General features: G+C 41.4%; 1 protein-coding gene across 1 annotated transcript in view; it reads left to right on the top strand.

The window, feature by feature from the left end:
• amph (amphiphysin) overlaps positions 1-10,876 on the top strand; it is a 38,741-nt gene extending 27,865 nt beyond the window's left edge. The window contains exons 14-22 of the mRNA XM_030402450.1: positions 762-785; positions 1,369-1,683; positions 3,843-3,872; positions 4,150-4,191; positions 4,568-4,891; positions 6,042-6,089; positions 9,194-9,382; positions 9,526-9,627; positions 9,750-10,876. Of these exons, the coding sequence (XP_030258310.1) occupies positions 762-785; positions 1,369-1,683; positions 3,843-3,872; positions 4,150-4,191; positions 4,568-4,891; positions 6,042-6,089; positions 9,194-9,382; positions 9,526-9,627; positions 9,750-9,854 (1,179 nt within the window). The 3' untranslated portion in view covers positions 9,855-10,876. The remainder of the gene's footprint in view (positions 1-761; positions 786-1,368; positions 1,684-3,842; positions 3,873-4,149; positions 4,192-4,567; positions 4,892-6,041; positions 6,090-9,193; positions 9,383-9,525; positions 9,628-9,749) is intronic.
• Positions 10,877-16,701: the final 5,825 nt, after the last annotated feature.

The following is a 16,701-nucleotide window of genomic DNA, read 5'->3' as shown; positions in this document are numbered from 1 at the left end:
TCTAGTGGGCCAACTGTGTAATTAATCGTCCTGTAAGACTATCCCACAAGCTAACATTGTGAAATAAGTGCACCGCTAGATGCAACTAAATCCTACACACTGGTTGCTAAGGATATAATGTCATACTGTTAATTCATTAACAGCATTTAACAGGCCAAACACTCACTTGAGTCACTCACTAAACAAACCGTGACTTTATAATACTGTAGACTAGATGCTGATATGTCATGTTTATCACTGAAGCATTGGTTGTAACCAGGGGTCTCTGTAGTCACCTGTTCTTCATTGGAGTCAGACTGGCCAGAGTTTCTCTACAGGCGCACTGCCGGCGTTGCTGTGTTGCCTTTTAAATGTGGAGGTTGGGAGATTGCTGTGCCAGCTTGCATAAAAAAACATATATAGAATTTGTTCTATCAGCACATTATGCAGATAATTAAAGAATGTATGAAAAGCAAGTAATAACTGTATTCTGATCACTCAATTTAGATTACACACTACTTAATTACAGACAAATGTAATGTAATATCAGTAAGTCATTACTGTGTAACATGTTACTTCCAACTACTGGTAATGAAATACGTTCACTTCTAAATTTATGCTCAGATTCTTATTAATGTTAAGATGTCACTCATTTGGTGGGGAGAGGAAGAATTAAAAGGTGAAGTTGTTCCAGTAAATGTAACAAAAGGACACTTTCTGTGGTTGTCTATGTAGATATGAAAGGTTTTTTTTTAAATCACTTTCTGTTTTTTGCTTTTAAGGCAAATGCCCAAGCAGCTCAGCCGGTAAGTCCCATCTCTTCTGTTTGTCATCATTACGAACACTTGATCAATCACTGATGAATCAATGACACCACATGGTCACTATGTACATTAACATATTGACTTATATTTGCATGATCACTCTCTACATTAATGTCATCACATGTTAGAATGTTGATAAACCTGAAAAATAGCAGAAACATCATCATTTGATAATGAAAAGTTAGTGTATTGATATAACAATGTGCATTGGAAACCAATTAGTGACTCATGACAAAAAAGATGCACTGTGACTTTAATGTCAGATGATAAATAATTTACCCAGAATCCACAGGGAATCTTAAGATCATATTCAATTTAGTGAGCTTTATTGGCATGAAAAGACTTAACAGTGCCAAAATAAACCCAACAGTAATAGTTATAACCACATTAGTTATATTTAACTTAACATATAACAGTTGAAATAATAATAATGACCTGTTAGATCAGTCTGTGTTTTCGCCAAATTGCCCTTCATTCTTTGACTTGAATATGCAAGTCCCTCCAGTCTGACTGTGGCTTTACAGTTGGAGGGGTCAAACGTTAACCCATTCCCTGCTCTCCCAAGCAGGCTGCAGATGCCAGCTTTGTTGCAGACTGGTCCGCTGACTTTGGTTCAGTGCCAGCAAATGGAGATGCTCTCCCAGGAGGCGAGGCCCCTGCTGCCTCAGGAGCCGAGTCCCCTGCTGCCTCAGGAGCCGAGTCCCCTGCTGCCTCAGGAGCCGAGTCCCCTGCTGCCTCAGGAGCAGAGGCCCCTGCTGTAGGGCCAGAGGGGGCACTGGGTGGGGCTCAGGGCTGGCCCCAGGCCGACAGCTCACAGTTGGGTGGAGACACAACTACACCTCCTCACGACAGTGAGGCAACCACTGCAGCTGGAGATGAGGTTAGCAGCTGGGACTTTAAAACTAACTCCAATTTTCCTCTTTCTGCCATCAGAGATGAAGATAAGACAGAGCAGGTTTCAGATTCAGGGCAGGAACATCGCAGGAAGTCCACGCCAGGTCTTATATTCACCAATGAGTATGGTGAAGAGATTGAGGACAGCACAGAGGATAGAGGAGACAAGTGGTCAAGGTCTCCAGATGGGTCTGGGTCTGAATATGAGACAGCTGAGGAGTGGGGTGATGGAGGTCAGGGGGGAGGCTGGGCAAGTGCAGATGATGAACTTTCATATGAAAATCATCCTCCAGTGAACACCTCAGATGGGTGGGGAGGTGGATATGATGTTGTAGAACGAGTTCTACCAGAGTGTGATGAAGCAGACAGACAGTGTCCAGCTGAAAATGAGCTGCTAGGCAAACAAAGTGATCTCATTTCAGTTGACAGAAGTCATTCAGAATCTGCAGAGAAAGATGGCATAAGAGTCTGTGAATCTGAAACGCAAGGAGGAGGTGCATTTGATTTAGATCCTTTTGCTGAAACAGACAGAGGGGGTGCGTTTGATTCAGATCCTTTTGCTGAAACACATGGAGGAGATGTGTTTGATTCAGATCCTTTTGCTGAAACAAATGGAGGAGGTGCGCTTGATTCAGTTCTCTCAGCTGAAAAAGATGGAGGAGGTGCGATTGATTCAGATTACTTTGCTGAAACGCAGGGAGGAGGTGCGATTGATTCAGATTACTTTGCTGAAACGCAGGGAGGAGGTGCGTTTGATGTAGATCCTTTTGCTGAAACGCAGGGAGGAGGTGCGTTTGATGTAGATCCTTTTGCTGAAACGCAGGGAGGAGGTGCGTTTGATGTAGATCCTTTTGCTGAAACGCAGGGAGGAGGTGCGTTTGATTCAGCTGTCTCAGCTGAAGGACAGGGAGGAGGTGCGTTTGATTCAGATCCTTTTGCTGAAACGCAGGGAGGAGGTGCGTTTGATGTAGATCCTTTTGCTGAAACGCAGGGAGGAGGTGCGTTTGATGTAGACGACAGGGAGGAGGTGCGTTTGATTCAGCTGTCTCAGCTGAAGGACAGGGAGGAGGTGCGTTTGCTTCAGATCCTTTTGCTGAAATGCAGGGAGGAGGTGCGTTTGATTCAGCTGTCTCAGCTGAAGGACAGGGAGGAGGTGCGTTTGCTTCAGATCCTTTTGCTGAAATGCAGGGAGGAGGTGCGTTTGATTCAGCTGTCTCAGCTGAAGGACAGGGAGGAGGTGCGTTTGCTTCAGATCCTTTTGCTGAAATGCAGGGAGGAGGTGCGTTTGATTCAGCTGTCTCAGCTGAAGGACAGGGAGGAGGTGCGTTTGCTTCAGATCCTTTTGCTGAAACACAGGGAGGAGGTGCGTTTCATTCAGATCATTTTGCTGAAAAACAGGAACAAGGTGGGTTTGATTCAGATCCTTTTGCTGAAACGCAGGAAGGGCATGTGTTGGATTCAGTTCTTTCAGCTAAATCACAGTTTGGAAACAAGGGGGATGGTTTTGAATTTGATTCGTTTGCTGAGACCTCAGAAGGCGGGGTTGTGGCCAATGGGGATGGAAGAAGTGGGTGGGATACAGACCCTTTTACCAACAGTTTCCCAGCAGACTCTTCCGGGATGGAGGGTCTTTCCTCCAACACCACATCCTGGCAGGAAGTTAGTGACAGCAGTGGCTTCAGCTCTTCTATCACTCAAAAGTCTGCATCTACCTCAGCAGCAGGAGGAATTAAAGATGTAAACGTTCCCAGAATTCACAAAGAACCAGAAAATTCAGACATGTCCGAAGATGAAGCTGCAAACCGGAGATTTGGAAAGTTGTACCAAGAGCTAGATACAGAAAAAGAAGAGGTACTTGACTTCCTCCCCTCTTCAGTGTGGTAGATTTTAGCATAGAGTAGACTAGAAATAAACGAAAACCCCATCCTGCCTTCTATCCTCCCACAGATTGAGAAACAACGTGAAAGTATGTACCCTAAAACCTGGATCCCCGCCTGAGCTCCTCCCACCTCTCCTATTGCTTGCTTTATGTGCTTGTTCATTCCATAATTTCATTTTGATGTCAAAACAATCTCTACAACTCATATAAGTATCTTATCAGAAGGCTTTTTAACCCTGATTCTTTGTCTTTGCAATTTGATTCAGGCCACTGATGCATTTAATGGATTTTCACAGGTAATTAGTTGAACTTAACTTACATTTGCAGCCATTGTCCAGATGAAATTTCCACTTCCAAAAATACAGATTATTTAGATCTTATTTAGTCCACAGAAACTAAAGATTTAATCTTGTCAAAATGTTTTATATTGTTTGCTGCAGCCTTCCAGTTGTCCTGTACCATAATAATCTCTAAATATTCTTTTTTTTACTGTGAATGGTAAATATTCATGTCTTTCTGGGTCCTGACTGATGGTTGTGACTCTTCCTAATTTTTAACACCTGCACTGTGAAGGATGCCACTCCCCCGTCATTTTTTGCTGATTTTGATAAGATGGTAAGTTCAGTACATCATGTGCAATATTTTGTTGAAGGTGACATGTCTGCCATTCAGAATGCTGTGTTCATTCCTCTGTTTTTTTTATTCGTTACTTAGTTATTCCTTATGTGTTTGTCAACAGTTGTATTTAAACATTTGAGTGAACTTTATATCTTCTTGCTGTTTGGTCAACAGTTTTTTTTCCTTAATAATGTTGATGCTTCATTAAAACTTTTGCTTTGCCTTTATGACAACAGTAACTATCAAATACTTGGAGAGTTGTATGAATAAATGGTGGGTTCTTGCTTAGAATCACATCCCTTGTGTAAAATGTGATGCCAAAGTGGCAAATGTAAACAGTTTTAGGGTTGACCACCATCTTTCTTTGCAAAAGAACGAAGTTAAGGCCGAATCAGCTGAGGTTCCTAAAGCCTCAGAGACAGAAACTGCTGAGGAACAAGAGAAGCCTCCAGCTCCCTCTGTTGGTGAGGAATCTGCATCTCCACCTGCTGGAGGAGAGGCAGACAAACATCCAGCTTCCCCTGTTGAAGGAGTGGTGGAGCAAACTGAAGCTTTTCCTGCTGACGAGGAACCTGAAGCCCCTCCTGTTGGCGAGGAACTTGAAGCTTCTCCTGCTGGCCAAGAAGATGCAACTCCTCCTGTTGGCGAGGAAGATGCAGCGGAATCTTCTGGCAGCACAAAGGAGGAGCAGTCTGCTGTGAGTGGACATCAGCCTAACTCCGTAACAACACTGTAGCTATCATCACCACCATCAACATCACTGTCATCGTTTTCATTATCGTCATCATCATTTTCATCATCGTTGTCATCATCATCAGCAACATCATCATCATCATCGCTGTAGTTGCCATTATCATCATAATGTGTAAATCATCAACATTAACTTAATTGACTCCATTGTTGGAATTATTATCATATTGGTGGAAGGAGGTGTGAGGTGAAATGTGAAGGATTTGTAATTTTCAAGGAATAATTAGGTTTTGTCCTCAAAGACGACTGTTGGTTGTCTGAGCTATGACAAGGCAGAGCTTGGTGTTATATGTACCACTTTTGTGTTTTTTTGTTGGCTTTTTGTTTTATTTGAAACATCAATTTATTACTTCAGCAGCATTTTTGTCAATAGTGATTAGAGAATAGAAAATGAAAATTCTGCTGGTAATGTATTTGAAGGGGTTAGGGTTAAACAAAGTATTTAGGAATCTGTTTGCCAATTGTAATTGACATTGTAAATACTCTTTTGACAAGTTAATTTCATGAACAAAGTCTTCATTAAGAATACTAAATAAAATTAGAACTTAGTTCATTATAAATATTCACTAATTAATTCCGATTATGAGTGTAAGTGAGATTATATTGCAATTTGCAGTCAGATTACAGATCTAATACTATTTGTTCAACACTTGAAATAAAGGGATCAATAAGAAGCAGGTTTCACAGGTAAACTGATGCAAAGCATCACGGTCTGAGTCACTTAATCCTAACTGTTGTGACCTGCATGATTCTTCTGTGACTAATGTTATGATTTGTAGTTCGTTACTTTGAGTGTTAATGTTTGTTATTTATATAACAGTATAGTTATCCTGTAAGTAGCCCACATGTTTATTGAATGTTGTTAATTATTTGTTAATGTTAAGATAAAGACACCAATCTTGAATTTAAACCCCCACAACACCTGACTCTTGTCAAATGTTAAGATTGACTGTTTATTTCTCATCCAAATTCATCTTTGTTCATAAGACACCAAGTGTACATTGATGTTTTATCTATAATAATCATAAAGATGACTGTAAACTAAAAGCTACTGTGGTATATTCCTGTTTAATGAATTAATTTCTTTCTACACACAGATTTCTCCTGCTGAGGAAACCACATCTCCAGGGGAAGCAGCTCCATCGGTAACTATCATATCACCAATTATCAATAATCTATAGTTTATGACCATTGAGGCAAAAGTAAGTAACTCAGTAAGAGTCTAACGATATAATGTAGCTTATGGTACTGCATTAATTCTCGTATGGAAAATTGTTAAAATGTCCTTGCATTTCATGAACATTAAAACAGTTACATGAAGGAAACACATCTGAACACGTAAGCATCATTTTAAGAGACATCTAAAAGTGGTGCATTTTGATTAAATTCCATTCTGCCAACTTGATAGTCACCTTAAGCTGCGTTGCTAGGTCATGTCACACATAGTACTGACAACAGATCATGTATGGTACACATGAAGCAGTTTTTGGTCTTTGAAACTCACAAAAACATGTGACATTTAATACACTTAACAAATGTTTTCCCTGTGCATCCTTCTCTCCTGCACTGTGATGCATATACTGCCTCCACCATCTTTGGCAAATGGAGTGCTCTGTATTTTTTTACATTGCCATTGGGCTGTGGCTCAACACTCATCCTCTTCTTTGTTGGAATGTGCTCTTCATCATCAGTGCTCATGTCATCATCATTGGCTGCCTGGTCAACCTGTTGACCTTGACCACCCTGTACCTGAGCATTATCTTCTTCAGCCAGCAACAGTTTGAAGTCAAACTGCTGCAGCCTGTCCTTCTCTGGTCGCCCCTCTGGTGGCCTGACCTGTACCCGATCCAGCTGTTTGTGGCAGACATATCAAAGAAATGCATGACCGTACAGATTGTCCAATTTCTTTTGCGGCTTGTTTAAAAGCTGATCATGCGGTGCCACAAATCAACCCCACCCATGTTTTTTGTTGTACTCAGTCACAACAGCAGGTCTGGGTACATTAACATGTCACTTTTCCTTCGATGACCATCTCATGCAGCTATCCTAGGACGCCTTCCCTTGGACACTAGACGCCATCAGAACTGCCTTATTGTCCTGCCACTTGTCATGGATACCTCTGAAGGTTTTCTGACAACCAATTTGGATGTAACTCTTCCTTGCTTTTGTAGTTTGTTGTCATCTGACATGTTTAACTTGCCCAGAGCAGGGCTTCTGTTTTTCATAATCGTCCTTGTTTCCAGGAGACCATTTGCTTTTAACATATCCAGTACTTTGACAGAGGTGAAATACCTGTCAGAGTACAGGTGCGTTCCTCTTGGAAGAGATTTTGCCATCCAAACGACTGCATTCCCTCTAATGCCCAGCCTCTGGTCAGTTAATGTATTCCAGCCCTTGTAGACTTCAAAATCCAGCACAATACCACCAGGACTGGCAAGCACAAATGCTTTCAGTCCTGTGGGATTTGGTTTCCCTGGCACAAACTGTTGTACAGGACACTGGCCTGTGAAGGGAATCATCTGCTCATCTACACAAGCCTTCCCTTGTCTCGGCAGATTGAGGCAGCCCTTTTGCACTCTGTTTAAGATCAGTCTCACCTTCCACAGGGCATCAGAGACATCAAGATTTTGGTAACTTGGACAATAACCAGGACAACAAAGGATTGCGTACCGTGTGGTACCCTTTATATAAGATATACTCAGATCAATACTGTAACATTACAGAGTTCAGGAACAGTACGGTCTTCTCACAGGAGAAGCTGATTTGTACACATCTTAGAAGGAGGAAGTGAAAAACTATGTATCTCCATGTAAGAACTCTAACTAGTGGTATGAAAATGTATAGACTTGTCGTAGCATTACAACAAAGATCATTTAGGACTTTGATGGACTGCCTAATCTTGAAATCTGTCTGGACTCATTGAATAGACTATATCTGAGACCCTCGTCTTCGCCGCCCAGTACATCCACATGCTGTAGGTATCTGAGACATGCCATTTACATCGATACACCAAAGAAGGTTTTCAGGTCTTTGGAGTGGTTTTAAGGCTTTCTCCAGAGATGAGCACATACCGCTGGTTTGTGTCCTTCGACATGTTTTAAAAACCTGGTCATCAGTGTACTGTTTAAAGTAATCAGAGGGCCTCCAGTGTTGGTGGTTGTGGCCAGCATTGTCCTGCAAAGTAAGCTCCTCCTTCTGAGCAAAATCCTTGCAGCCTCACTCAGCCCTCTGTAACCTGAAGTGTAGAAGTTGTTGCAAAATGCGAGGTAATAATCCCACTACAGAGGATATTGCATAAAAGTTTTGTTTAGAAAGGGTTTAAATGACTGTGCATTAATAAAATCGGACTAAATTGAAATTAAGACTTTTATATTGAAGAAACAATTTGATAATTAGCCACAGAAACTTTGTATCTGCAAAAAAAGTATCACTTACCTCTCTTGTTGCCATAAAAAGTGGAAGCTGAGATGGCAGCCATTTTGAAAAGAAAGTGTGTTAACCTGAGTGGTGTCTTGAAAGAACAATAATGCACACAGACTGTCGATACCGTTTGTGCTCTTTATTCACCTTTGCAGCTAGGTACACACATTAACCAGTCGGGCGGAACAGGCCCTCGGACACAACAGTTCCTACTAACAAAGGTTCCGGTGCACAGCACCTCTAACGCAGCTGTGATTACACTTTCACTCTGCAACATAAAGTGCATGTGCCCTGTTAGTGATACCCCAACAACTATGGTATCACTAGAAAGCCCAGGATGTCCACTAGACAGTACAGTAGGACTCCGAGAGATTGCATGAATGGTGCATGAAATACAGGTCTCAGAGTCATGTCCCCCCCAGAGGATGTAAATTAATTCCCGGGTCTTAGGAGGCTATGCATTTAAATCAGCATCATGACTTTGTAATTTTAATGTACGAACCGCCTTAAATACTTACCTCTTGCAGTCGAGCTCAGTACAGACTGAAGAGAGACCGGAAATTACACAGTACATCCACTGATGATCAGTAGAGAGCGCCATAACACAACGAATAAATGCAGCACTCCCAATGCCTACAACAGCGAACGTGCAAACAGCAGAACAAATTAGGGTTTGTGGTGAAATTAGCACATACCTCATGAAAACACAGACAGTAATCTTTTAGTTTTTGTTTCTGATATGTCTTGTCTTCTGTCTGTTACACGTTTTTGTGAGAGAAAATAAAACATTATAAATCTGAGAGCCAACTGCCATGTGCCCACTTTGCAGGAAAAGATGCCAATCCCCTCGGTGGTGATTGAGCCTGCCTCTAGTAACGAAGGGGATGATGACCGTGACGCTGACATAATTTCTCCCACCACCGTCAGTGAGAATGATGTTATAGCTGAGAACCAGAGCATGAAACACATGAGTCCGTCTGGTGGTGTGTCGGGACTCCCTGATGACTTTCTTTACAAGGTGGGACTTATTCCAGGTATTAAATGTGAACCTTTAAAGCAGCGAGAGAAAGAAATGCACACTTTCTCCATGCACTTTTTTAAGAAGTCGTCAACATTGTAATTCTCTTGCCAGAAAAAGTGTTTGTGTTTTTCTGCCTGCAGGTGGAGACGATGCATGACTTTGAAGCTGCAAATTCAGATGAACTTGAATTAAGGAGAGGTGATGTGGTGTTGGTGGTTCCCACAGCTTCAGTAGAGGATCAGGTGAGAACAGCTGGTGACATTTATGTTGTATATTATATGAGTATATATGAGTTGTTAGTGTCAGTAATTACAAGTCATTAAAATTGTAGTTGAGGCTGGTATTGATGTCTTTTTTCTTGCAGGATGCCGGCTGGCTCACAGGGGTCAAAGAAAATGACTGGTTAGCATGTGGGGTTGGTGCTCATAAAGGACTCTTCCCAGAAAACTTTACCCAACGTCTGGAGTAAGAAGCCTCTTCAGCTGGTGGAAAAAAATGAGTAGAAGCTTTAGACGTCAGTGTCCAAGCTGTGCAGTCAACTTGTAGCCACCCAGTGAAAAACACCTTATAACCTGCTGCAGTCTGCCTGCAGGACAACAAAAGGCTTTCTCTGGTAGTTGAAACTCTACTGAAACTGAAAGTGATGGTAATAAAATATTAATATTCCCAGCATAACTGAAAATTAATAAGCATGATGTGATAGTGTGGTATACCCTCTTCAGGAATTTAATTTTTTTTTTGTCCCTGAAAGAAAAATAATTATTTATAATTTATTGGGAATGTTGCAATCTCTACATGTCTACTCCTACAAAAAGCTGAAAAAATGTCTCAGAAGAGAAAAAAATATATAAAAACTATACCTTCCTTGCAACACATTTGTTGTACTGATTTTGTTGCTCTGCTGTGGAATATACCAGAATTTGTAGTGCTGTGATCTTTTTAAATGTGCTCTGTGTCACATGAAACTCTTGGGTTTGTTGATTTTATTCAGACACATCATTACGGTTACCCTAGATTCACTGTGTATTTCTGTAAAATCATGGTTGAGTGTGTGTGTGTGGTTATAATTGCTTTTGCAGACGGTGATGATTTTACTCATGGATGTGTGTTGTGTGTTTGCCAAATGAATACTGATATGTAGTAAGTAAGCGCTGGTAATTAAACCAGTGCACATCCAGCATGAAAAAGTATTTCCCCAGATGAAAAAAATAAAGAATCTGCCCACTATGAAATATCATTGTATAGCTGTATGTCATATGTTTTATGAAAAGTATATTTGCAAGAAACGGAGCCGATCAGGAGATAGTCTGATATTACCAGCTAGTTATTCACCAGAGTACATCACATGGGAATTTATTGGCAGATATAATATGCAATGTATGTTGTATGTACATTTCAGGTCTCATTTCAGTCAAACAATTAATGTAGACTTTTGTGATGTACATACCATAAACACTATGTCAAGAACAATAAATAAGGGTTCATAAATTACACATTGTCAAAGGTTTCTTTGGCAAATTAGAGTTTGTATATAATGACGGATCTGGTTTTGGGCGCTAAGTGTAATTTGTCTGGCTGTTTTGGTAATTTAATTTCACCCAAAAATTCCAAAATTTCAACATTTTTTATAGGTATAGATAGACTCTAAATGGGTTAGGGTTAGAAATGCGCTCCTAAACACTTTCTGGAAGAAGGATTTTGCCTCTGACACTTGCTGAAATTTCATCAAATTTGACCAAAATTTTACTTGTTATGATCCATGATTCATTGTTACCGCTGGACTCAGGGGACATGAAAATGTGTGTGTGTGTGTGTGTGTGTGTGTGTGTGTGTGTGTGTGTGTGTGTGGGGGGGGGGGTTAGCCCAACTTTCAGCTCAAATAAACCATGGGAAAGGCAATGAATCACCACTTCGAAAGTGGCACTTACCCCTTATTCCCCCTAACCCAAAATAATATAGAGTACAATAAAGGCTAGGATGAAAGATTAGTCAAAACAGATTAGAACAACAAAGTATATGTAAAATAATTAATAAAAAGCAAATAAAAGAACAACAAAAGAAAAGAATGTTTTCTAATCAAAATCAAGGCTGTGGAGGTTTTATGTAGGATGATTATGAGGAAGGAAGTCCAGGAGCCAGGACAAAGGAGATCTAAAGAATAACAAGTAGTTCACACAAAATTCATAGTCTAGTCTGTGGGCCAGTATTGGTTTAGTAATTTCATAATCCTTCATCCCTGAGATCAAGCAGCAGAGATTATGTGACACTGAGCAAATGCTACTGACAGATTTTTGGGTAAACTAAATAGAATAGTCTTACATGTCACTGTTTCTTAAAACAGGGCATTTTTCTTGGCTGGGTTAGGGTTAGCTGAGAGTATACCCACTTCTCCTGGGAACACTAAATCACTGATCTGGACTATATAACCGACATGCACAACGAGTCGCAAAGAGGTGTTACTGTCATTTTTGTTCAATCTAAAGTACTCAAACACGTTACTTTTATCAGAAGATGACACAGTATTGTAACAAGTTATTTTTTAATGGAAGTAATTTTGTAATGTAATGAGTTACTTTTAAAAGGAACATTACCCAACACTGCATATCAATGACACAGTAGTTCAGCTAGTAGATGCTAGTTTGGATGCTAACATATGCCATCTTCAAAAACCTTTCAATGGACCATTTAAAGAATATTATTTTCTTTATGGAAGGTCCATACTTTTTGATATCTGTAAAAGTGAAGAGCCGGTAATTCTGTAACAAAACACTATGTAGGCATGTTACTTGTAACATTCAGTCCATACTGTCAGTAGGAAAACATCAGGGGCACAGACACTGACTCTCTTTGCTGACAGAGGCCTCACATCCAATATTATTGGAATCGAGATTCATCATTTCTAATTCTTTTTAAATTCATTTCAGTTCTACTCAATATTTTGGCCTATTTAAGGGAATTTTTTTCATTGTTGACACGTGCTTGCTCATGGGGAAGATGTTGAGTGTCAGTAAACAGATTAGATTAGATTAAAGAGCATGGTCTAGACCCACTCCAATTGGACAGTGTCATGAGATAACTTTTGTTGTTAATTAGCATTATACAAAGGACTGATTGATTAATTGATTTTCTTGAAACGCATATTAATTTTGTGCAAGTTTAGGATCGATTTCCTGTAATTGACGTGCAATATTTGGTAAGACCTTCAGGATTTGATCACAATATTGGAATCTAGATACAGGTTTGGTGAGATTAGGATGGACATCCCAAGATTCACTCAGTATTTGGAATTCCATTTAACAGTTGGATCATGTTTTTGGTCTCTAGATACTGTTTCTGGAAGACAGTCAGGGGCCAGATTGTGCTTTTGGACTCTAGATACTGTTTTTGGAAGAGAGTTAGGGGTTGGATCATGTCTTTGGACTTCAGATACAGTATATGAAATCACATCATAGCTTGAATCATGTTCTTGGAATTGAGATGCTGTTTTTGGAAGGGTTGAGGTTAGGATTGATTTAGTGGATTTTGGATTTACCATCTGGAATAATTTCATGGTTTGGATCATGATCATCATGGCCTTTTCACACATGGGCAAGAGTTTTGGTAAGGCCTCAGAGAGACCTTCCCACGTCACGCCATGCTATAAATGGGACACTGATCCTTGCTATAGAAATGCAATAACGAGGCCTCAATGGAATGAATTTGACTGTGCAGTTATATTGGGCATCTCCAGAATAGGCCAGATACTCATTTTGAGGCAATTCAATAGTTTTCTTGAGTAATGATGGATTCAACTGCAGTTTGAGGAATATTACACAACTGGAATTGCTGAGACTGGTTTTAAATAAACCACATAGGGAAATTTATCTCCCTTTTGAAAGGTTATGGAAGACTATATAGCACATAAATCTGTAACAGAACACTACTGGAGGCACAGGGTGGCCTGTTCCTGATAGCTTTTGCTTATGCTGCTAGTAGTGCTTGTCTGTGCACTGAAAGCACTGGACTGAAGCCCCACTGCAATCACTGTTGATTAATAACACAATCGTAAATGGGGCACTACCTCCTTTGTTTAGTTCTTGGAATGATCCGGAGGAAATAATTCCAAACATCTAACTGTACAAGTTTGGCTTGAATAGTTTATTCAATTTCAACTCAATTTATTCAGTTTCGAAATCTGTATTCAGTCTCATATTGTGAAGCAGTGACTTCTTTGCACAGATCCATCGGTTCTCCACATTAAAATAAGGTTCCAGACAACGACAAACGATTATATATTTTTACTGACTAAATAATTCAGGGTAAAATAAATGAAATGACAATTTTAGATGAACAACAACAGATAACAGAAAAGGTAAAGACTGGAATAAGCAAAGTAATTGTAATTTCTGGGCTCTCTTCCTCGAAGGTGTCAGCTTGTAGTATGTTGATAAAAGAATTCTGCGGAGGCAAGGCTGGGTGGAATGATAGAGCAATCTTTATTGAAACAGACCTCAATGCCAGCATCCGATTCAGAAGCGGCCGCATTCTGATTTTCTCAAATCTATGGCAAAAGCAATGCCAAAATGCTTGCCCTCTGCTCTATCGGAAATCCTATTCGAGTCCTTCGACCTTTGGAGATCCACCAAATGCCACCCTCCCTTCTCTTCCTATGCAAGGGTTTTTAGAGTCCCTTTTCCAGTACACACCCACTTCTTCTAATTGGTCACTTTGGTAAATTAGCCAATAGACTAAGAGAGGAGTTGACCTGTCTCCCCCATAACTCATCTAACATGGCTGCTGTCAACTTTATGTCTTGTCCCCCAAATTGACACCAAAATCTCCCTTGGACTCCTGAAGGACAGGAGTGAAGGGTTTCAGGGCTTTTACGGAAGGAGGAGCTGCCTGTGACGCCGCCTGTGACGCACACCGGCACACCGTGAGATCGATAGCTGTGTTTACTGTGTCTCTCTCCTTCTCCGTCTATCTTAGCTGTTTATTCTTCTTCGATTTCTTAGTCTTCATAGTCATACAAGTTTTGTACCGTAGCTAACACTAGACTTTGTGTACCTGTACGTATTTTGTTGAATTGAGCTTCTTTTACTGGGTAGTTTGTTGCTGCCCGGTTAGCTTCCTCAAACTAGCTTAGCTCATTCCTTCTCTGCCTCTCACCGCAGTCAACACAGCCTCGATAAACAAGTGTTACGATGGCCTGTGATGACTGTTCTGCAGTTACTTATAGGGTGTCTCTATTAGAGAGACGTGTCCGTGAGCTAGAGCAGCTTCTTTTAGCTAGAAACACGGGCACTGCAGATAGTGTTAGCCCCGGGCCTTATAGCAGGCCTGCTAGCCTTAGCACCAGCTCAGTCTCGTCGGTAGCTGCTGTGGAGTTTGTTCCTGCTCGGCCGAGGCGTAGGAGAGGGCGCAGGAGCAGGTCACCAGTTGCGTGGGGTGGTCAGCAGTCACAGCTCCACCCCAGTTTTCTGTCCTTGCTAGCCCAGTTGCTAACATGGCTGGCTCGCGTACCTCCCCAGCCCCGGCCGACGGGGCTAAACTCCACACGCTAGTGATAGGGGACTCCATTACCCGCCACGTTGAGCTAGCGTCGTCAGCCACTGTTTACTCTTTACCTGGGGCCAGAGCTTCCGACATAGAGGCTAATCTTAGGGTGCTGGCATCACGCAGGGCTAAACAGGGAACTCAGGCACACAGCACCATAAGCTACAGCAACATTGTAATTCATGCCGGCGCCAACAATATTCGTCAGAAGCAGTCTGAGATTACAAAAGATAACCTAGCCAGGACTTTTCAGGCTGCAAGAAAGATGTGTCGGCATTGATTAATTGTCTCTGGTCCCTTACCCCAGCGGGGTAATGATGAGACGTACAGTAGGCTTACAGCTATGAACCGCTGGCTGGTGCGTCACTGTAGGGAGCAGGGATACAGTTTGGTGGATAACTGGCCCTCTTTCTGGGGTCGCCCCCACCTGCTGAGAGCAGACAGCCTTCATCCTACTGGAGTCGGCGCTGCTGTTTTGTCTATCAATATCGACAGGTGTTTGAAGCAGGTTTGACACAAGGGATGTAACACTCAGCAGGTCGCAGGTCTCTAGAGAGCCTGCTCGTGTTATCATTAGTGCTGGTATGGAGTCCACTAGCCTAGTTAACATGGTTGGTCAGGGACATAGCACAGAGTACCAGACTGATAGCTTAGTTCATAATATTGAGACTGTCACCTTCCCTCGCCACTTTTCCATTGAATCATCCTCTAAATGTGTAAATCATAATAATCTAATCTTGATCTCCACCTCTGACAGTGGGGAAATGTCTCAGCAAGCACCTTACACAGTTTTACATTATAAAATACCAAAGCTAATCACTACTGCATCCCGTCATCCCTTCCTACACAGGCAGCCAAAACCTACTACTACTAAAAGGTACCTTGTTCCAATTCCTAAATTATCTACCATAAGCTCCACCAAACGGCCGGTCACTGGAAACTGCTCCAATGAGCTTAAAACCCTCAAATTTGGTTTTATCAATATTAGATCACTGTCAACCAAAGCCTTACTGATTAATAATTTGATCACTGAGCATAAGCTGGACATGATTGGCTTAGGTGAAACATGGCTGAAACCAAATACCTTTCTGCCATTAAATGAAGCTTCTCCTCCTGACTATAACTACGCCCATGTTGCTCGGGCCTCTAAACAGGGGGGAGGTGTTGCTCTAATCTACAAATCTATTCTCAACCTAAGCTCCAACCAGGATATTAAATTTACTTCATTTGAGGCTCTGGTTTTAAAACCATCCTCATCAAATAGTAACAGCCTTGTCCAGGGAACAGGCTTTCACCTGGTTGTACTGTACAGACCTCCAGGGCCTTACTCCCAGTTCCTAGAAGAATTTGGTGAATTTATTGCAGATCTTGTGACTCATTCAGATAAAATCCTTCTAGGGAAAGCTTTTTTGAGACTTCTTGATATTTCCAACTTTATTCAGCTTGTCCATGAACCCACTCATTCCAGTGGAAACACTCTGGATTTGATAATTTCCCATGGACTTGATGTGTCAGCCCTGAACGTCACTTCTGTCTCCTCTGCTATGTCGGACCACTTTCTCATTACATTTGAAGCGTCATTAGCCTGTCCCTATGTCAATGACTCAAATGTTTTTACTTCTCGTCGTATCAGCCCGGCAATCACAGCAACGCTCAGTGATAAAGTGCCCGGGGTCCTGGCTCCCTTTGCGACTGTGACAAAACCTGTGGAAAGCCTCACGAATCAAGTGAACTCCATACTTGTTTCCCTCCTCGATTCTGTGGCACCGGTCTCAACCAGG

Source organism: Sparus aurata, chromosome 21 (assembly GCF_900880675.1).
Source record: "Sparus aurata chromosome 21, fSpaAur1.1, whole genome shotgun sequence".
Classification (NCBI taxonomy): domain Eukaryota; kingdom Metazoa; phylum Chordata; class Actinopteri; order Spariformes; family Sparidae; genus Sparus; species Sparus aurata.
The sequence above is the reverse complement of the archived record's forward strand: the minus strand, read 5'-3'. Positions and strand labels throughout refer to the sequence as shown.